Below are 22,573 nucleotides of genomic sequence, written 5' to 3'. Positions count from 1 at the left end.
TCAGCAGATAACCCCACTTTCTACTTCAGAGAAGAAAGAGCCTAGAGCTGGAACGTCTTTTCCCTTCCTGCCGCCACATCTGTAAACTCCAGCACAATGCCTAGGACAGATCCAACCACTTAGTGAACATTTTTTGGATGGATGGGCAGTTAGAGAGCAGGATAAATGAATGTGCATCTTTGGTCTTTAGAAATGGTAGCTATTTTTGATCATATATAATATGACGGCCTCAAAATCTGAAATCTGCTGCTTTTGAAAAGCAGGTCATCTTGAGGTTTTTCCATTTTTACCTTCCAGACTGTGAAATGAAGTTAGTTTAAATGCTGAACAGCAAAAATTTCCTAATCAGTTGCTGTATGTGGGCTGGATTACAGTAATATCACTTCATTTCGAGTCGGGCAACTCAGGCATTTAGCTCTAAGTTTTTGACAGCATACATTTCACTAAAATAATTATTTTTGTACCCATTCAACCCATCTTTTTTCTCAGCTATAGGTTATTTTAAACCTTCTGCCTCCAGGAGTACAGCTAGCTCTGAGCCTGGAAATGCCTAAAAATGTCTTACCTACTCGTTGCATTCTTTTTTTTTTTCTTTCTTTCTAATTTCAGCAACTTCTCTCTACTGTTCATTTGCATCGCCAAAAGCTTAGGGACCTTGGAAAACTGTTTAAATAGTGGTATTTATCTCAATAGATTCTTTGGTTTTAAGCCTCTGAATGATTACCAATAGTTGAATTTTAGATGTAGTCATCAAAAACTTTTTCCTCGGTGTCTTTTTGTGGGTGAAAGAGAACAATGGGGGGGAACCAGGTGTACATAGATACTTTTTGGATACCCTTCTGTATTTAACTTTTTAGATGCCTCGGATATAGTCAGTGATAGACTGCCCCAGTAAATGTTCAGAAGGACATGATAGAAATAAAGACTGGGTGAAATCCAGGTATGTAACCCGGGCTGCAGGAGACCTAAGCTGAGAATGGGTTATTAGCCTCCTCCCTAGTGACAGGTCCTACCAAAGCCACAGGGAAGAATGTTTGAGAAACTCTTCAGAAGATTTATGTTTCACTTGAGAAGCCTCCTTAAAAGCCTTTTCCTTCTTATGGGAGGTACGTGGGGGGTAGAACCAGCATATGGTTGAAACTCTCTGCGCAGCAGACAGTGATATGTAAAAGAAGTACTTTGCTGCTAGGTGAAATTACTCTGCATGCCTCTTGCTGTCACCGACATGATTTAGTTAAATACAGATGCTTTTAGAGGGGCTTTGTACTACATCATAAATATTTAACAGTTTTATAAAATATCTGTATGAATAACTGGGTGGGAAATACAGCGGCCCAGACGCTCACCCTCCACATCAGAGCCCTTGGCCTTAGAGTGTCCCCTGACCATTTCATCTGGCCGTTGAAAAAGATATGTTCAGGAAGCAAGTATCATCCACAATTAAGGGATTCTATTTCTGTTTTTCCAGCAAAATGACGTGACACTCAGTGTCTAACCTTTCTGATCGTCAGTAACGTGAACTTCACAACCTCCCTCTTCGCATTATTCATAGATGTCCCAGTCCCCCAGTGACAGTAGGACCGCATTAAGAAAAATCCCTTCTCGGCAAATAAATGGTATGGGGGAGGGGTCAGGAAAAGCTTTTAGATTTTCTGCAGCAACTAATGGTCTGTTTATATAAAGAGACTTCATGGCCATTAGATAAGAATTAAAATGATAGGAATCTTGTATTTTTGATATAATTGTGAGCTTCATTTTAGAAATCCATATCAAGGTAAGAGTGGGAAGGGGAGGGGGGCGTGGAGAGTGCATACAGCGGAGGAAGGAAGGTCAGCAAGCGCGGGCTAATGTGTGTGGAGTTTTTGTAATAAACTTACTATGGTGTATGAAGGCGGGTTCTCTATCATATGTACTGGCCAGAAATAGCCATGAAAAAATATTCCAAAAATTTTTTTCCAGCATTTTATTATGGAATTTTCAAACATTCACGAAAGTTGAATGCATTGCAAACAAGTTATGCCCATTGTCTAGATTTTTTTTTTAAGATTTTTTATGTATTTATTTGACAGAGAGAAATCACAAGTAGATGGAGAGGCAGGCAGAGAGAGAGAGGGAAGCAGGCTCCCTGCTGAGCAGAGAGCCCGATGCGGGACTCGATCCCAGGACCCTGAGATCATGACCTGAGCTGAAGGCAGCGGCTTAACCCACTGAGCCACCCAGGTGCCCCCATTGTCTAGATTTTACAGGTAACGTTTGCTGTAATTTGCTTAATCCAGTGCTCATTTAAAAAATTTTTTTATTTTTTAAATTTATTTATTTTTTAAAGATTTTATTTATTTATTTTATTTGACAGACAGACAGAGATCACAAGTAGGCAGAGAGGCAGGCAGAGAGAGAGAGAGGAGGAACAGGCTCCCTGCTAAGCAGAGAGCCTGATGTGGGGCTTGATCCCAGGCGCCCCCCAGTGCTCACCTGTCCATCCACTTTTACTTTTGATGCCCTTTCAAGTAAGTTGCATACAGGCGTGCATTTTATTCCTGCATATCCCACTCTGCCTAGTAATATGTGTTTTATTACAGTCTTTAAAGGAATATGGAAGTGACGCATTATGCCAACAAACAGAATACAGGTCTTGCTGAAATGAGTCATCATATTTGGACCTGGGATTTTCTAGGCATCATATTTCAGAATTTCACTCCATTAGCAACAGCTTCAGCCTTGTTTCTCCTGTTCCTGACAGTCACTCCTTCCCTGCCTCTGACGTCTGACTCTCCAAGTTAAAAGAGGCCGTAACCTTGCCTCACCAGTTCTCAGCTGTCGGCTCTCTTCATATCCCATGTTTTTGAAACATTGCAGTAATACGGCTGATCCCTATACAGATGTGACAGTCTTCTTTCCTCTCTTAATACAAGCTTGCTTCCATCTACCAGAGTCTCTGTTCTGTACCTTTCTATGTGAGCATAAAGCCCACAGTCATGTTGGCATTGTTAAACTGATTTCTTAGCTCCAACCTATCCTGCGTGTAAGTGATGGGGCTCCGCAGTGCACATCCTGCGTGTCTCCATAGTGTGAAGCAATCAGGTTGAATAAATGAGTCCAAATATGAAATATTGATCTCTGGAGATCTTCCAGAAAGAGGGCCTGAATATTCAGGAGAGTTGTGACCCAAAGCAGTCATGGGAGCTCTAAACAGGGTTAAATTTCAAGTAGAAGCAGTCACAGTGCAAGTTGAAAGTGAGATATTTCTATAGAGACGGTCCACAGCCGTAGTGACAGAACATCGAAACCTTCCCTTCTCCTGTTCCTTTGTATTGACATTGGCAGTACATCACCAAAGCGCTTTCCTTTGTAGACATGAGTAGAAAGGGGAGGAGCGTGAGACCTGAGTTGTAGTCTTGACTCTGAAATTAATTTTGGTGTGACTCCAGGAAGATTATTTTTACCTCCTGGGACCTTTTTTCTTCTTGGACAAAGTAAAATTCACGGGCAAGTCTTGCCTCAGCTCCAACACTCACTAAATGAAAAACTTAGATCTAATTATTCTTGAGATTATAGTTCATCTCTGCATTAAAGCCTAAATCCTTTCACTCCTTGTGATTTCTGAAATGCATAGAAAAGAAGCAAGTCATTCTTAAACAGATCTGAACCTAGCAACATATTGTGTGATTTATGATGGAAGATTTTGGAGACCAAGTGACAAGATCCTTTTATCTTATGACTTTTAAATTCTGTATTTTTAAAGTAATAAAAATTGTAACAGTGCAGAAAAAGTGTCCACCCCTTGGACTGAGAAGCAACAGAACAATAGGAGGCATGCGTTTGATTTTAAATAGGATACTTCTGCTTCTGTGAGCATTATAAGGCTTATGACCTTAGAACAGCATTGCCAGTTAAGTGACTCCCTCAGAATGCTAAATCAGTTCTGACAACTGCATATATTTTTATTCCTGCTCTTTTTCCTTTTGGTGCAACTTTGTATTTTCATTTTGATCAGCAGCAAGGAGCGAGAATTATGTAGACTCTAAGGAAAATGCGTATTGTAAGATGTTTCCTCTGGATGAACTCTTCTCAAATTTACAGATTTGGAGTATATTTAAAAGTAGGACACTTCAGATAATTCCCTTCCTGAAGCTTCCTTGATTCCAGGTGAGTTGTGAGGGTTTATTTTATAGAAGGCTTTATAGGATGTTTCAGAGTCTCTTGAGCAGATGGTACGGTCTTATAAGTAATTCATAAGTGCCTTCCTGTGTGAACCATCTCATGTTCAACAGGTTCTGTCTGAAGCAGAAGATGGAAAAATCAAAGTAACAAATTCCAGGGCATCTGTAAAAGTGATGGGTTGTGCCGTACAGTGCATTTCTGGATTGATTTGGGGATTCGTTTATAGTCAGCTGACAAGGAAGTAAAACAGATAACTAGTGCCTAAGTGTAAATCAAGTTTAATTACTTCCATGTTTGAAACTCTACTGACTTTGTATTAAACGGACATTGATTATCAGAGATGTTTCTCCCTAATGTTTAATTTCTCTTACCGCAACAAGGTATAGCCTTTATTATTTTCCTTAAGTAACATTATACACGGGCTCACAAAAGCGCCGATTGTCCCTTGTATTTTTGTTACACTTGCCGTAAGACTTGAGGATAACGCAAACAAAAATTCTCTCTTAGCCCTGGTGCTCTGTCATGTGATCTTAACTTAGAGTAGTGAATATTAATGAAACAAGCAAAGCTATTTGTTCAAGGTAACTAATGCAACCTGTATTGCTGTAGTAAACATTACGATCGACTCTCCATCCATATATTATCAGAGAAGTCACTATACGGATAATTTTCTTTCTTTCTGTGATGCATATACACACACATTAACATTATTTGTGTTTATTCACACAAAGACAACTCTTATCTGGAGTACCCATGCCTTTGACATGTTTTCCCATAGTTAATTCATCTCTGTTTAGGAGAGTTTCCATAATGATGCATTGATTCAACAATATGTGGTGATTTCTTTGTGCCAGGCATGTTCTAGGCAAAAGGGATATAGTGATGGAAACAGACACAAGTGCTTGGCCTTATGGGATTGACATTCAGGCAGTGAATTTATCAGCCACTTCATAAAAAAACACACTGCATAGAACATACAGATAATTCAGAGTAACTGCCACTTTCTCCCTCATCCTTTGCTCCTATTTCTAGTATATTCTAAATAGGGGAATGGGATAGAGTTGAACAAAGAGAAATAATACTTTCAGTGTATAAAATGAGATAGAGTTATAAGTCTTTGCTCATTTTCTCATAAAATGTCTTTTGAAACACTCAATGACATATCAGTTTATTATATCTTTATTCATGCTTCTAAGTTCCTCGGGATGCAGTGTTGCATCATCAATATCAATTCAGAGTTCAGAGTTAGTTTCAGAGATTTACTGCCACGTGACCTTCCGAGATTTTTGTAGACAAAAGGGCTACCTAAATGTACCAAAGTCTCATTATTTTAGTGCAGTCCACTAGTAAAACTGGTCAGGCAGAACATATTTTCCTTTTAAAATTAAATGTTGGAGAAGTTGAAACTGTGGTGGGTGTCCAAGAGTCATTCTTTTTCATTATTGAGTTAGAATTCACATAACCTAAAATCATTCTGATGTGAGCGAGTCACTAATATTTATCACAATGTTGTGCAACCATCTCCAACTGCTTCCAAATGTCCAGTGTAGTTTTAAAAGAAAGATGAGCTTAAAAATAAAAAATAAAATAAAGTCTGTTTGTATATAACTAATGATTTTTACTTACGGGGAGTGAGAAACAAATAGGTTCTCTCAAAGTAAAGAAAACTTATAAGTCTCCCATTTAATAGAGATATCTTTCTATATATAAAATTCTCACATCCTCATCTTTGAGGTCATGTACTATGTCTTGAGCAATAGAGGATCTCAACCCATAAAGAACGAAATGTACCAGAGTGAATCAATCATCTCGTTACAAAATGAGAACACAGACCCACGGTCAATACCAAATATTTGATACAGCATCTCATAAAATACTTCTTAAAATTAAGTCAGATTTTCTCCTCTGAGAAAATTTTCACTGGGTAAGAATAAAGTATAATAAAAAACAAAACAAAACAAAAAGAATAAAGTATAGTCAGAGTCTTTGCTCGCCTTCAAGAGTGGGGAGAAAACTCTTACCTTGTAAGGTAGAATGAGTTTCATATCCCCCATTTAGTTTTATGAATAATGTAGAAGAACATCAGATAGCACATGGATTTGGTTTGCCCTCAGAGAAATTTTCTATTCAGTTGAAGAGAGAAGAATTACAGGAACAGTAGTTAAGTTTTGGTTTATTCCCAGTTTTCCTTCCACTGCAAGGATCTGTGGTGGTTAAGCGTGAAGCATAGTTGTAACAGAGTTTCACTAGAATAAGACAGATTCTCAAAAGGCATATTTAGGAACAATCAGAAAAATATGGTAAGGATGTACCTGAACTGAACACTAAAAGATTGGAAAAAATGAACAAGAGTACAGGAGGTATTTTGAATAATTAGGCAGATGTGAAGAAAGTTTGCCCATTTATTAGAGGGTCCATAATCTATGTAATTCAATTTCAGTTAAAAATAAAAACCAAACGCAATGTGTATACTGAATGGATAACACAGCTCTGGGCTTGAGACAACCAAATGCAATAGACCTGGCCTTCAGAGAAATTATATTCTTCAGTCCTATACCTATGGCATAATTAAATAATAGCACAGATTGTGAAGATGTGCCCCATCAGTGGTACAGTTAAGAAAATGTTGGGTCCATGACTTGGAATCACAGAAGGGCTCCAGGAAGGAGTTGGGGCCACCTGGAGAATGACTTTCAACTGAGCAGGAAGAGGCTAGGGGATGCATTTGAGTACTCTGTCTTCTCCATAGGAAGCAGCAAGTTTTTAAGGTTAGCTTTAGAACATGAAGGTTTCTTGTGAAAACTGTGATTTCGTAATTCATTAGCAAATACATAAATCATTACATTTTATCCATAGTCATCTCCAATGACTATAATTTAGAAACAGAATTATCCTGGGGGGCCTGGGTGGGTCGGTCAGTTGAGTGTCTGATTGGTTTTGCCTGAGGTCATGATCTCCTGGGTCATGGGATGGAGTCTCGAGGTCCGGCTCTGTGCTCAGCTGGGAATCTGCTTGGGATTCTCTCCCTCTGCCCCTCCCCCCAGCTTGTGCTCATGTGTACTCTCTCTCTCTTTCTCTCAAATAAATAAATAAATCTTAAAAAAAGAAGAAGAAGAAATGAAATTATCCTGGTCATTGCAGTACTAGACACCACAAAGTAGAGTCTGTGTTTTTATCCATAATATTTAGGAGCAAGGATAAGCTTTTTCAGAGATAAACATTTTCAGAGGGAAAGAGCCAAAATACAGAAAAAAAAAATGTCAAAGAGGAAAGAAGTTTGGGTGATATGGTCAAAGGCGAACTGGCATTTACCATCATCCTCTTTCATCTGCCAGAACTGTGCTAAATACTTTTGATAATAAAATAAATAAAATAAATGCTGAACCCAATAGCCTGAAGTCCCAAAGGAATTTGAGTATATCTGAGGATATGATGAGATTTTTTTTTTCCTCATTGGAGCTGGCTTAGAAGAAAGCTGGAATATTATGAAAGTGGATCAGAAATACACGTGTATTTTCATTTTCTTCTGCCAAATCCCATTCTGTATTATCCCATCTCCTCCTGTCCCAGGTTGGCTTTCTAACATTGACTTCCTTACCTTCCGCGGTGGATGATTTATGGTGGCAAAATCTTTGTCACTGCCCCATCAAGACTTACTCCCCTCCCCCCATCCCCATCCTGATTCGCCAGTAGGAGGCAATGGAAATAACTCATGTAGCCTCCAGATTCAGTCTGCCGGAGGACTGGCGGCTTGTGCTTCCTCCCTCTTGGGACGCTTCTGTTCTGAACCCAGCCACTGTGCTGTGAGAAGCCCAAGCCACAGGATGAGGTGCTAGGTTGGTGCTCCTTCCCTGGGCTTCCAGGGGACATCCAGCATCAGCTGCTGGTCTTGTGAGTGAGTGGCGTCTTCAGTATTTCAGCCCAGTTGCATCCTGGCTGAAGGTAACCCCAGCTGACATCAAATGGAGCAGAAGAACCAGTCAGCTGAACCCAGTCAGCCCACAGACTTGTGAGCTAGAATACAACCCTTCTTGTTGTTGTTGTTTTTAAAGGTTTTATTTATTTATTTGACAGACAGAGATTACAAGCAGGCAGAGAGAGAGGGGGAAGCAGGCTCCCTGCGGAGCAGAGAGCCCGATGCGGGGCTCGACCCCAGGACCCTGAGATCATGACCTGCACCGAGGGCAGAGACTTAACCCACTGAGCCACCCAGGCGCCCCCAACCCTTGTTGTTTTAAGCTATTTCAGGGCAGTGTGTTTCACAGAAGTAGGTAACTGAGGGAGCTTTCTGGAAAAAATGCTGGAACTTAGATTGTGGAGGAGCTCGTTCACTTTCCATTATAAATAGGGTCACATTTCAATAGCCTGTGCTTGATCCTTAGAATTTCTGGGTATCACCAAGCAAAATTTTAGAAAACTCTTATTTTGGCAATGTGGCCCTTTAAGTTTGTTTACAAAGTTTTTTTTTTTTTTCATTGTTAACGCTTTCTGGTTCCCTTATTCTCCCATTGAAGTGATAGGCAAGCAATATAGAATCAGATGCATTATTGTGATTAAAAAGAAAAGCAGTATTTTTCAGCAGAAATAGCGTGAGTCAGACTTTTGTTCAGATCTTGGCCCTGTCACTTAATAGCTTTGTGACTGTGACTAAGTTACCTAAGCTGCCTGAGTCTGTTTCTTTCTTTTCTTTTCTTTTTTTTTGAAGATTTTATTTATTTATTTGATAGACAGAGATTACAAGTAGGCAGAGAAGCAGGCAGGGAGAGGTAGGGAAGCAGGCTCCCTGCTGAGCAGAGAGCCAGATGCAGGGCTTGATCCCAGGACCATGAGATCATGACCTGAGCCAAAGGCAGAGGCTTAACCCACTGAGCCACCCAGGCGCCCCTCTTTTTTTTTTTTTTTAAGATTATATGTACTAAAAAAAAAAAAAGATTATATGTACTGTACAGGGTTAGTGAAAATAAGAAATAAGATGTGTTAACAACCTAGCAGAGTGCCCAGCATAAAGGTGGAGCTCTATAAATGTAGCTTCTGTTGTGATGAACGAGGTGGTAATGTGACTTTTAAAAGGTAGCAAATTCTGGCTCATGTTAATTTTTTATTTTTTTTTTTTAGAGATTTTATTTATTTATTTGACAGAGATCACAAGCAAGCAGAGAGGCAGGCAGAGGGTGGGGGGAAGCAGGCTCACTGCCGAGCAGAGAGCCCAATGCGGGGCTCAATCCCAGGACCCTGGGATTATGACCTAGCAGAAGGCAGAGACTTTAACCCACAGAGCCACCCAGGTACCCTTCATGTTAATTTTTTTTTTTAAGATTTTATTTATTTATTTGTCAGAGAGAGAGGGAGAGAGAGCGAGCACAGGCAGACAGAATGGCAGGCAGAGGCAGAGGGAGAAGCAGGCTCCCTGCCGAGCAAGGAGCCGGATGTGGGACTCGATCCCAGGACGCTGGGATCATGACCTGAGCTGAAGGCAGTTGCTTAACCAACTGAGCCACCCAGGCGTCCCTTCATGTTAATTTTTTAAAGGGACACAGAAATATGGGTGCTCCTGACCTTTATTGGGTTGGGTCCTGAAGGGTTAACGTGGTGTATCCTTGGAGTTCTTCCTCCAAATAGCCATGTTTCAGCCAGAGGAAATTCTGATCCCTCTCTGACTGACACCACCCTTCCTCACTTCGTTCCTGCTATAGGGGATTCGATTAAGGGTTAAAGGCAACCTTCTTCTCCTAGTCCCTAGGGAGACACAAATGAAGATTTTTTGTTTTTGTTTTTTTACCTCCTGTACCCCCGTACCTCAGTTACATTCACCTTCTGATTTGGTGGGAAACAACTTTACGGGATGCTGGCTTCCTGTAAGCCTCTCTTAGCTTCAAGGTGCCACGGGGCTCTTAGAACACCCCTCCTGGGAGGACGCATACACACCCCACAGTCCGATGTGGGTCGCCCAGGGGAAAGAACCAGTGTGGCAGCCCACAGGATTTTGCCTCTCTGTTTTGTCCTAGTCTTTGTAGGATACAATGTTTTCCTTTCGAAATGTTGGGTGTCTTTAGGATGACAAGTAGCGCAGAGCCCAATAATTTCCTTACAGAATATGTTTGCTCTGAGTGATTATGGTGAGGTGAGTGGTTGTTGCTACAGGCTGAGGAGCACTTTTTGTAACTCTGGATTACTATCCTGGGTGTCTTCTCTTACCTGCCCGACGCGGGCTGCCTGAACCCCATTTTGATTTTTGAAACCTGGATGGTTGATGATCGGCTGTGGACAAAATGTCAGAGTATTATACTGGAGTGTTGGTTTGGGTTGGGACAGAAGTGAGGAGGTAGGGACCGCGTATTTAAACTGGGTGATCTGTAAAGGAATTATAAAGTACCCTAATTTAGTGCAAACATTTACTTTGCTTATCTTGGTTTTGCATATTTACATGAATATTGATTATTAAAATGTTAATTCCTCTCAGTATGAATACTATAAATGCTGAAATGCGGATTTCCTATGATAGGAAATTTCATGTCCGTTGTTAGAACCTTTTATTTTTTCAAAGATTTTATTTATTTATTTGACAGAGATCACAAGTAGGCAGAGAGAGATGAGGAAGCAGGCTCCCAGCTGAGCAGAGAGCCCGATGCGGGGCTCGATCCCAGGACCCTGAGATCATGACCTGAGCCGAAGGCGGAGGCTTTAACCCACTGAGCCACCCAGGCACACCCACCACTGTTAGAATCTTTAAGAAAACCCTCACTTCTTTAAAATCAACTAGTTAATGGGGCACCTGATTGGCTCAGCCAGTTGAGCTTCTGACTCCTGGTTTCTGCTCAGGTCATGATCTCAGGTTCCTGAGATGCAGCCCCACATTAGATTCCCCGCTGAGTATGGAGCCTGCTAGGGAGTCTCTCCCTCTGCCCCTCCCCCTGCTCGTGCTCTCCCTCCTCCCCCCTCTAAAATAAACCAATTAATTTAAAAAAAAATAGTTAAAGCTAGAAAGGCATAAGATCTTATCTTAAGTATTATTTTTAAAATACTGGTTATTGGTATATAAGTGCGGGTTAGGGGGAGAATAAGTCATTTTGCCCATCAGCTTGTCACAATCATAATTACAATTAGGCACATCGTTTCAGGCTTTTTGTAGTTGTTGTTCCTGCAAACACATTTTGAGATTTAACGTCCTTCACATCATTTATAGTTATGGGCCGATTTCATTTTGAAAGAAATGATAATATTCATATGGCTCTATGCCCACTTGAAGTTGAAAACTATTTCAGAGAGCAGCGGAGATGGTGCTGTGCAAAATATAATGTGCTTAAAGCAGACTTTCTCGGACTTGAGCTCTAGATTTATTGCTTCTGGGACTCCTAGGATGGTTGTGTAGTACAGATTTAGAGAGAGTTTTTAAGACTCTTATTGACAGAGGTGAGCAAAATGGTTCCTTGGCAACCATTTGGGTGTGCGGCCACAGCGAAGCAGGGATTAAAGGTTCAGATGCACGCACTGTGGACGGTCACGCGAGCACGGGAGGCTCAGGGAATCCTGTACTCCCTGTTAGAGACGGCGTTTCTTCCGGCCTTTTAATGGCTGCTGTTTTAAAAGGGGGAGAAAAAAACCTGCATTGAAACTGTCTGTAAGGTAAAGCTACTGAAACTTAACCCAGAAGGCATGGTCATGTGGAAGACTCTTCTTAATCCTTGCAGCGTGGCTCTCGCTGAGGACATGTGGTGTATATTACAGCAACCAGGGGATTTCAGACCTCTGCAGTGTGGGGTCACAGCGAAGGCTAATTTCAAAATGAAGTGGTAGCCTTTGCTCCCTTCCTAGCGCTCTTTACCAGTGTTTCTTATTAGCTTGACATTAGTCGAGGGCTGCTCCGGGTGGGAAGAGGAAATGGAAGTTTAAATAGGACCAGAGTGGGGATACGTGAACACCTCTCCCCTTGCCTAGCACCGCCCCCCCCACACACCACCGTAGATAGTCTCTCCACTACAACCTGGGTATTGCAAAGTCTCCCAGGATCCTGGGGAACAGGACTGAAGGCAGAGCTGTCCATGGTTTGAAAAAAAATGTTCTAACTGTTGGTTGAAAATCAGGTAATAACAGTCCTCTTGGTGAACAAAACTTATTAGAGGGCAGGGGAAGGAATGCTATCTCTCCGCGGCAGGCAAGAAGAAATTGCTGTTGAAAAGCTTACCTCTCTAGGGAGGAATCAGATATCAGACTTTGCCAAGCCTCAGGTCCAACCCATAAGGTCCCACCTACATCCCCCCCCCCCGCCCGCCGCCCCATCCCAGCTTTGTTAGATTGCTAGCATCGATCGCTGGCTTTTTCTGACCCAACCATGGGTGAAGGAAAGAGAGATGGCAAGACTGAAAGCAAGCGAGGTGGGGGTGGAAAACTGGGGCCGCTTTTTGTAGAGAGAAAGTGAAAAGGAAGAAAAGAGGTGGGGGCCACGGGGACCGGGCTTAACTGGTGCCTGCCTGCTTCTCTTTGATTTGATGGCCTTTATTCCTTCTAATTGGATAAAATAGGAAGTCACTGGCAGTCCTGCGTTGCCGGGTATACTGATTTGACTCAGACCAGCCAGCAGCTCTGGAGTGCGGACAGAGGGAGGAGGGAGGAAAGAGAGAGAGAGAAAGAGAGAGAGGGAGGGAGAGGCAAGGAGAGAGAGAACGTCTTTGGATGCGGAGGGGAAAGGAAGAGAAAGAGACTATGAAGCAGGGCAGCGCCGCAGAGGAAGAAAGTGAATGAGCGCTCCAGAAGGACAAAGAGGAGTGGTTGGGGGGTGGGGGTGGAGGCAGGGCGGGGAGGGGAGTCACCGCCCCTCCGGGCCGCACTCTTCCCCTCGGATCCCTCTGTGATGATCCTGTTTGCAGTGATGCTCCGAGGGCAGGCACCTGCTGCTCTGTAATGATTCAGCCTCTTTCAGCCGTCGCGTTCACACAACAGGATGCTGTTGCTACTGTCACTGCTGCCTCTCCTGCCGCCGCCGCTGCTGCCGCCCCCGCCGCCGCCGCTGGTCCTGCTTTTGCTTTTACTTCTCCTGCATGACAGTTGTTTTCTCCATCTGAGCAGACACCAGCTTCAGATGCTCGAGGTGAGAAACATGCCTTTCAGTTTGGGCTACTGGTTTACTTAATTGACCCACACCGCCGCTTGGTTTCTATTTTGGCCCCCAGCCCTCTCCACCAGCCGGGATGGTTTGGAGAAGCATTTGAAAGAACTGCCAAAGTGGCCCAGGGACAGCAGTCACGAATTACAGGATACTTTTATTTGGTAGTTGCTAGAGGTTTTTTTTTTTTTTTTTTTTTTCTTTTTTTTTCCTCCTCCTTCCTTCCTCCTGAACTCCTCTTGCTTTTGATAATGGCCTTGGACTTGGAAGACTTATCGATTTCCCCCTGTAAGATGCTGTATCATTTGGTTGGGGGGGGCTCTGCATGGTAATGGACCATGAGAGAGGCCAGGCCTTCTGGAGGTGAGCCGATGGAGATTTATTCCCCAGACATGTCCGAGGGAGCTGCCGAGAGGTCCTCCAGCCCCTCCACTCAGCTGAGTGCAGACCCATCTCTTGACGGACTTCCGGCAGCCGAAGACATGCCAGAGACCCAGACCGAAGACGGGAGAAACCCTGGACTCGTGGGCCTGGCAGTTCCCTGCTGTGTCTGCCTGGAAGCCGAGCGCCTGAGAGGTTGTCTCAACTCCGAGAAAATCTGCATTGTCCCCATTCTGGCTTGTCTAGTCAGCCTCTGCCTCTGCATCGCCGGCCTCAAGTGGGTGTTCGTGGACAAGATATTCGAGTATGACTCTCCTACTCACCTTGACCCTGGGGGGTTAGGCCAGGACCCTCTTATTTCTCTGGATCCAACTGCTGCCTCAGCCGTGTGGGTAGCATCTGAGGCGTACACTTCACCTGTCTCTAGGGCTCCATCTGAAACTGAGGTTCAAGTTACACTGCAAGTTGACAATGCTGCTGTGTCCTCCCAACCCGCAGCGGTCCCCACCCCGAAGAATCGAATCCTTGCTTTTTCTTTCCTGCCGTCCACCGCACCGTCCTTCCCTTTCCCCACACGGAACCCTGAGGTGAGAACACCCAAGTCAGCAACTCAGCCACAAACAACAGAAACTAATCTCCAAACTGCTCCTAAACTTTGTAAGTAGAGAGAGAGAGAGAGAGAGAGAGAGATGATGATGAAAAATGGAAACGGGTGGGCTTGAGCGCGCAGGGAGCGGTTTCCTTGTCCTCTGTTTTAATTGCATGGTTTTGTGGAAGCGCGTCATGTGCCTGGAACGCTTGGGGTGGCCTGGAAGAGAGGAGTAGAACGATCTTGCCCACTGCTGGCACGAGGCAGCGTTCCCTCCGGCCGGATCGCTCACGGGCTGGGTGGGGGGGACCCGCCACTTGAGCGTCTGCGAGTCATGCCTGAATGTCACTGCAGTCCCATTGATTTCTAACACTTTAAAAAAAAATGAAGACCTCAGAGCATCCTTTCTGTTTGACATAGTGCGCCCTCCGTGGAGGGGCGAGTGTGGTTTCCGCGTGTGTCTCGTGCCAAGGTGGCTTTCCGTCACCCCTCCTCACCCTTCTGTTACCCTCTGCCTCCCTGAGGTCCCCTGCCACCTGGTATCTGCCTCTGTCTCTCCTTCCTGTCCCCTTCCCTGCTTTTTCTATCTTAATTGGCTCCTCCTGATATAGCCCATCCACCGTGCTCACCCCCCACGCCGGCAGGCTCTCGCTGTCCTGCCCAGATTGGAGTTTTGGCTCCTGAGCCCTTGATTTCCTTGTGGACGCAGTCCAAAGTCTGCACGAAGGGGTTTTTTCCAAATTAGTTTTGTCTTCTGTAATCAAACGTTTAAAGAGCTTCCTTGGCAGTCGTTAAAAAGTACAAGATCCATGAGTAAGGTGCATCGTTTTGTTTTGTTTTGTTTCCCAGACATGTCATTTTTTGCCCATCAGACTGCAGCCGCGCAGTTTAATAACCTGTGAGGGAGGAGAGCCCACGCTCTTAAAACCATACGGAACAATGTGCTGCTGTCGCGACCGGGTCGCTGCGATGATGCATACAGTGGAAAGTTGACAGCGATGAAACCATGAGTAGTCAGGTTGCCTCAAGCATCAGTAGAGAGGGAGGAGTTTCCTCCAGCTTTTTTTTGCTAAATGTTTCTGATTTATTTTCGTTTCTCTTGTCTTCTGCTCCTTACTTCCTACCGTGAATGAATATTCCCTTAGTAGAAAAAGTAAAAGACGAGAGGATTTGGTTCTTAAGAACGTGTGTGAGATCTCTAAGAGTGGAGGGTAAGTGTTCCGTGATGACATACTCACCACTTGTGTTTCCCTGTGGATGCTCAGGAAGGATAAAGGACATATTCCCCAGACGTTATGTTCCGAATGAGGGAGAGCCGTGGGGTAGGGAAACACAGAAAACTTGACTTGTGCTTGTGATTCAGGATCGTTTTCTACACAGCAGCTTCAGTGGCAAAGATTAAAAGAGAGAGAGAGAGAGGCTTGTTTTTCAGGTGTAATTAGGAAAGAACCTCCTTTCAGCAGACGCGGCTTTGTATCTTTATCAAATCCCTGAAGCATCATTAAAGGTCTGACAGATATCACTGCATTCACCGCCTCTTCCCACCTGGCAAAGTGACCGGGAAATAATACCCAGATGAAATGACAGGCTATAAAAAGCACGTTCAGATCCTGCAAAGAGAAGCAAAATTCACAGGGAAGACAAGGTTACCTCCTTATCGTTATTGCTTGAAACTTGTCGTTAATTAAAATGTGCCCGAAAAGGTTTAGTTGTCCGGAAAGAGAAATAGGACCTTTGGGGAGGGGGTCTATAATTTTGTCATCTTTGGGGGAAATAGAAAAGCAAACAAAAACCATCCAGTTACCTATTTCTGATCTAGGACCATGTCAAAAAGTATGTTTTGACTGTCTGAGAAATTATTTTTTAAGGTAAATTCTACTAAGGGATCTCATTAGGGTATGCATTCCATATAGTTTCTCCTTTCTTTATTTTCGAGCTTGGGCATTGATTTTCTGGCATATGCACTGAGTGGAAAAGATTTACTGCTGCCTAAAAGCATCGCAGTGGCCAGTTCTGGCCAGAGACACAGCTGCGGCATTTTGAAGTGTGTTGGAGACCAGCCTGGAAAAGCAGCATGGGAAGTAGTTTTCTCCTGAAAAGTTTGGGGTAGACGGTGCTTAATACTTTACAGCCTGTGGGTTTTTTGTGTGGAAAACTCTGTGTTAATTTTTGAGGGGCTAGTGCCTGAAAACAATAAAAATACAAATATCCTAAAAATTATGAGTCTGTTTGTGGGGGTGGGGAGGTGGGGTGAGGGAGACTGGTCCAGGGAGCTGTGTTTTCTGAGCCAACCTTTAAGTGGTTGCTTTGTTGTTTAAAGAGCTTGTAACCATCTACTAAGGAAAAGCAAAAAAAAAAAAAAAAAAAGCTTGGAATGAGACTGTCATTTTGTAACCTTGTTCACTTTTTTCCCCTTCAACTCTGAAAGTACTGCTTAGTCACAGGAAGATCCAGAGCCTTAAGATGGTATACATCTTAAGATGACGTTCTCTTATCCAAAACATGCTTCTCAGCGGTTTCAAGTCCATCCTCTCCCTTTCCTGTCTGTCTAAGCATGTTCAGCATATTATGCACAGAGCCGTAGCCTTCAAGGTCATAGTCTGTGGAGGGCTAATTGATTCTTCTTTATCCTGGAGCCTAAGAGAGTGGAAGAGAGACAATCCTAGTAATTGTGTCTGCTCTGTTATTCCCCAACCAATCTACCTTCTAGTATTAGGCTTTTATTCTATAAACACTGAAATTACTCCCCTTCCTGCTGACTCTTTTAAAATTAAAACCTTCTTTGTCTTTATTGTAATAAAAAGCAATATATAACGTTTTCAGTTGCCTATAGGAATAGTGGTTACATCAGGTTTTCTAAAATGGGCATTTCTCTCATAAGGTAATATAATTTCATGTTTCCACCAGATTAATCTATGCATACATCTAGATCTCAGGAAATCTAATGCAGGATTGGAAAAATATATATACTTTTTGTTTTTTAATTTGAAGTTTTTCTGTGTTTGGTTAGTGGTTCCCCACTATTATATCTTTATATGCCATGGTAATTGTTAAGTTTTTATTTCTCACTGGGGCACATAATACTTGAACCATTAATTTGTTTTCTTTGCCTGGGCTTTAAAGATTTTTCTTAACCTTTATTTATATGGGAAGAACTGACTCTGGGAGATTGCTAACTTAGGTTACTATAAAAAGAGCTGATTAATTAAATTGTCTCATGGAACTAAAGTGCCGTCTTGTAACAAATGTATTTCTGGATGGGAGAGCCTGCTTGACCACACAGTCCGTAGAGTAAATAAGAGTATGTTAGTATTTTCATCTTAGGCCAAATTTGTTTTGCTTTGTCTTAAATCTCTTTGTACAGGGTTGCATGGCAAACCATTGTTACCACAGTGACAACACAAATCACTACCATTTGCAGAAGCCCAGTGTGATTAATTGAATATACCAAAGGATTTCTTCCTTTCAGTTTAAAAGTGGCATTTATTTTAAGCCCAAGAGATTCTTCTAGGCCCTTGCAACTGTACTCTTAGGTATTTCAGAGTGGTGATTTCAGATAACTTATCTCCACTTTAACCAAACTTATTTAAAGCCCAAGACATTTTAAAAACTGGGAGAAAGTGACAGATCCTCAACCGAACCCAAATAATTTGATCAATTCACTGGTGAGGAGGAAATCCGGGCTCTGAAAGATGTAATGACATTCTTTTACGAAAATGCACAACATTCCGAAAGGTTTAGTGAAATCCAAAATAGTAGAAAACAGAGGAGTGTCCTGTCCCCCAGAATTTAAACTCACACGTGGCATTTTTCTCCTGTCCGCTTTTCCCCGGTCCAGAGAGAATAGGACTGGACACCAACTCTAGTGGCTTCAGTGGCATCCAATGGACAGGGATGTTTGCCAAGTGGGACCACTGATCGAGCATGTATAGTTCAGACTATTAAATTCAATCTCCTTCCCGCCTTCTTGTTTTACTTTTATTAAACATTCAGTAGTGCTCGTCTTTTCCCTTTTTATTTGATCGTCCGTACAGCATCTGGCTCGCTGCTGATAACAGATCAGGTTTTGCAGGGTGGGCTCTTGGCTGACCTGGAGGAGGTAGCTCTGTGGCTCGCCTCTTCCCCACACTGCTCACCCTGTTCCTCCTTGTTCCTCAATGATCCCTAGATGGGTTTTCTACTCTCCTTGGCCTTCCCACCCAATTATCTCTTGAATCCTCCTTGATTTTTCTAATGATGCCACTTCGGCTTTATTTATCAATATTCCATTGCATTCTAAAATACTAACGCATCTTCACTGATCTTTTCACATAGTTCATTACATCTTAATACCAAATGGTTATTTATATACATTACAAACACACATAGACAAATACGTCTCTAGAACGATATACTGGTTTCTTATCGGCACAGTTGATTCAAACTTGTGTCCCGCTTCTGGATCGCTCCGTCTTCTTTTCCTTAGTATGTTTCACACCGTTTCCCCGCTGACTCTTACACATTTGTACAAATCAGCATTTCTGCTTTCCCGGAAAGTGATTACATCCCAAACCATATATCATCTTCTTCCTTCCCATTTCCATTTACTGTCACCTCATCGGATCCTTTTAAAGTGTAAAGAAAGAGATATTTTATAGATTGAGAAACTGAGGCATAAAAAAGTTATGACTTGTTGAAAGTTGAGCGCAGAAACTCTAAGGACTAGAACATAATAACTCTTGTCTTCGGAATCTCTTTGACCTTTCTAGTCAGCTATGAGCTATTCCGTGTCTACTTTTTATGACCATGTTTCCATTTTTATTATTTTTGTATGTCCACAGTTTTCTTCTGTTATTTCCTCTCTCTCTTCGTTCAGTGAATACACATCAAGCACCTACTACGCACCGAGCCCTGTTCTAGATTGACCTTATGGCAATGAAAATAAAAGCTCTTGCCCTCATAGAGCTTATGTTCTCATGAATTTGAAGAATCTAGTTGCACAGTTAAATCCACCTGAGTTGTTTCTTTACATAACTATACATATAATCCTCTGTATTCAGCATTTCTTCTCTTTACCTTTTTTTTTTTTTTTTCACATTTTGATAACCACTTCTGTCCCTCCACTGGGACAGATAGATTCCTCTCCTCTAGCTGTTGAATGCAGAACACTTGCCTTTATCTTAAATGTCCTTAATTTTAAAGTCACACCAGTTCCCACCTGTGCTACCAACAAGGTGGGTAACTTGGGGTGATTCATGTTTGGCCTGTAAGACACTTTTTAAGCAAAGCGTTGAAGTGATTGGGAAAGTAGTCTTTATCTAGTCTCTAGAAGCCTTTTAAAATGAAAAATATATACATAATTTTTATAGCATGGAAATACAGTACGATTATTTCCAGATTCTAGAAAGCTGAAGCATCTATAAATATTTTTGTTTTTATTTCTTGGTCATATTTTCCATTTATTGTTTAGGCTTAAAGAACAAAAATATTAAAACACTCCCAAGGATTTTTAGTTTCACTACCCAGAGAAAGGCTAGCATCTGCCATTAAGGTATTAGTTCTCAAAATGAATGAAAACTTAGGTTCATGTACCATTCAAATGAAGAGTGATTGAGGAGAAGGAAATAAAGTTAGTCCTCATCACCTCAAACCTTGTTGCTATGTTTGCCGCAGTGAATTTAATCCACTGTTGTGTGTGTGTGTGTGTGTGTGTGTGTGCGTGTGTGTGTAAGCATTCTAAGATTATTTGCGAATAATTTAATTGATATTCTATAATCGTAGAATTTTGCATGTTGAACATACGTTAAGATGATCTGAGTGACTTCCGAAGTGAGGAAATTAAAATCTGGAAAAGTGAAGTGACTCGGCCAAGGTCACTCCAACTAATTCATGTGAGTGCTGAGAGGAAACTAGAATGATTCTGGTTTTCACTGCACCTTGCTTTTCTTTTCCAAACTGTCTTTAGCATTTTTATTCAAGCAGTATATATCATCTTAATCTAAATGGCTTTCCTGTTAATTATATAAATCCTCATTAGTAAATACTCTCACTCCATCTCACATGTTCTCTTTGGAGAAGAGACTTACGTGTCTGATTTTGATCAGTACGGGACACCCCTCTGGCGTGGAGGTTGAATGGATATACCTCTCTCGACAACATGGTTTATGGGAAAATCTTTTCACAATTGAAGTTATTCCAAATGAAATGTGTATTCAGAAAGAATTTAGTTTATTCTACATGGAAATATTTAAGCAGTAACACATTTGAGGGAGATTCGTGTTTCAAGCAACTTATGAAATATATTTACCTCTTGGGCCTCTTGACATTCTGATTCTCTCAGTTTCTTGTCCCAGAGCATTAGCTTTCCCATTGGGCAGACTTGCGTTTTAATCCTACCTGCCTTTCCCGTGGCCTCAAGCAAGTTAGACCATCCCTCTGAATCTGTTTTGCTTTTTATATTTGAAGATAGTAGTATGCCTCTCTTGGATCTGTTTGGAGGATTAAATGAGATATTGGAAAATACCAACTCTCAGGACTAAACCATGGTAAATATGAAAACAATACCAAATTTCCCCCTCATTCTGTTTTTGATTCTCTTCTTTACTTTATTCTTTTCCTCATTTGACCTCAACAGAGTGGTTTTGTAAGTTCAGAGAGTAAGTTTAGATAGGAGTGGGGAAATTCATGAACAACTTACAACTAAGGTAAGAGTTGAAGAGACATCATAGTTAAGTGGAAATTACACTGGAAACCTGATACCAAGTCCCAGCTCTACCACTTATAAGCTAGATATGACCTTGAGCAAATCACTTCACCATTTGAGATTTAGAGTTAACATCTAAAGAAATGGAGAGGGGCGCCTGGGTGGCTCAGTGGGTTAAGCCTCTGCCTTCAGCTCAGGTCATGATCCCAGAGTCCTGGGACCGAGGCCCGCATCGGGCTCTCCACTCAGTGGTGAGTGTACTTCCTCCTCTCTCTCTTTGCCTGCGTCTCTGCCTACTTGTGATCTCTCTCTCTCTGTCAAATAAATAAATAAAATCTTTTAAAAAAAATAAAGAAATGGGGATAATTAATACTTAAAACTCTTCAAAGATTGTGTTAGGGGCAAGATAAATTACTCTGTGTAAGAAAAATACATCCTATTAGTACAAAGTTTAAGAAGTATTAACTTCTTGGGGCACTTGGGTGGCTCAGTCAGTTGAGCATCCAACTTGGTTTCAGCTCAGGTCGTGATTTCCAGGTTGTGAGATCGAGCCCCACATTAGGCTCCATGGTCAGTGGGGAGTCTGCTTGAAAGCCTCTCTCTCCCTCTGCTTTTGCCCCATCCCTGCTCACTCATGCACATGTGCTCACTCTCTCTCTCAAATAAATAAATCTTTTTTTTTTTAAGTATTAATTTTTTTCCTTTCCCTCCTCTCTATCAGGGTTCATATGTATATGTATTCATGAGTGTTAACATTCCCAGGAATAAATTATAGACAATCTTAAAAGGTGAATTAATTTGGTTTGTCTTAGAATGATATAGAACTTTACAGTTTCTTGAACCCTAGTGCCATAAAAAGAGTAAGGCTGGAATATATGAATTATTATGTTTTAAAAAGATTTTACCTATCATTCAAGAGAAAGGGCGCAAGAGAGAGTATGAGCTGGGGAGAGGCAGAGGGAGAGGAAGAAGCAGGTTCTCTGCAGAGCAGGGAGCCTGATGTGGGGCTCGAACCCAGGACTCGGGGATCATGACCCAAGCTGAAGGCAGACGCGTAACTGACTTAGCCCCTCCAGACACCCCTGGAATATATGGATTATTATTCTTAGAGTAGTGTTTAAAATTTATGTTGTAATGGGCTTTCTTGTGGGTACAATAATAAGGAGTTACTTGTAAAAGAGGAAAAGACAGAGGATTACTAAAATTGTGTTTGTAAGGGAAGCATAATCTATGGGAAGATTAGGATAATGAAAGGAATCAATATGGTTTAGATGTAGGGCATGGGATGAATCCTTCTTGATCTAAATGAAAATTATATTCACCTCTTTTCACTGTTGCAAACTGGGATTTCCAGACACCAAAATAAAGGAATTAAGCCATTTTTGCCATTTCACCAAAGTCATGGAAATAACAGTGTACAATCATTGAGCTAATCAAATATCGGAGTTCTTTTAATTTGCTTAATAATATTATATCTATAATATAAATATATATGCTTTGGATTTTTATATGTATAATTTATACACATAGTATTCCAAATCAAAGAGAAGATGGTTTGATGATTACTTACTAGATAAGATTGGATAAATAAAAACATTTAAAGTGTAGAGGAAAAGATTTCGATGCTTGGGGGGAAAAAACCCAACTCTAGTTCCATATC

General features: G+C 41.8%; 2 protein-coding genes across 18 annotated transcripts in view; both read left to right on the top strand.

Annotated features, from left to right (window-relative positions):
- The window catches only part of NRG1 (neuregulin 1), a gene marked incomplete at its 3' end in the record, with an annotated part of 1,102,492 nt that overhangs the window by 966,879 nt on the left and 113,040 nt on the right, over positions 1-22,573 (top strand). For 6 of the 17 annotated variants that reach the window (XM_082715095.1, XM_082715084.1, XM_082715094.1 and 3 more), the window contains exon 1: positions 13,593-14,299. The exons of the other annotated variants lie outside the window; for them this stretch is intronic. In XM_082715095.1, coding sequence (XP_082571221.1) covers positions 13,600-14,299 — 700 coding nt within the window. In that variant the 5' untranslated portion in view covers positions 13,593-13,599. Of the gene's footprint in view, positions 1-13,592; positions 14,300-22,573 lie in introns of those variants that run through there. 17 annotated transcript variants of the gene reach the window in all.
- LOC309855131 (uncharacterized protein) lies at positions 13,100-13,288 on the top strand (the record flags this gene model as incomplete). Its single annotated transcript, XM_082715119.1, has 1 exon — positions 13,100-13,288. The coding sequence occupies one exon, from the start codon at positions 13,100-13,102 to the stop codon at positions 13,286-13,288; it is 189 nt and encodes a 62-aa protein (XP_082571245.1).

This window comes from Mustela nivalis (assembly GCF_964662115.1).
Source record: "Mustela nivalis genome assembly, chromosome: 20".
NCBI classification, from domain to species: domain Eukaryota; kingdom Metazoa; phylum Chordata; class Mammalia; order Carnivora; family Mustelidae; genus Mustela; species Mustela nivalis.
Note: the sequence above shows the minus strand (reverse complement) of the source record. Positions and strands in the feature narration are given on the sequence as shown.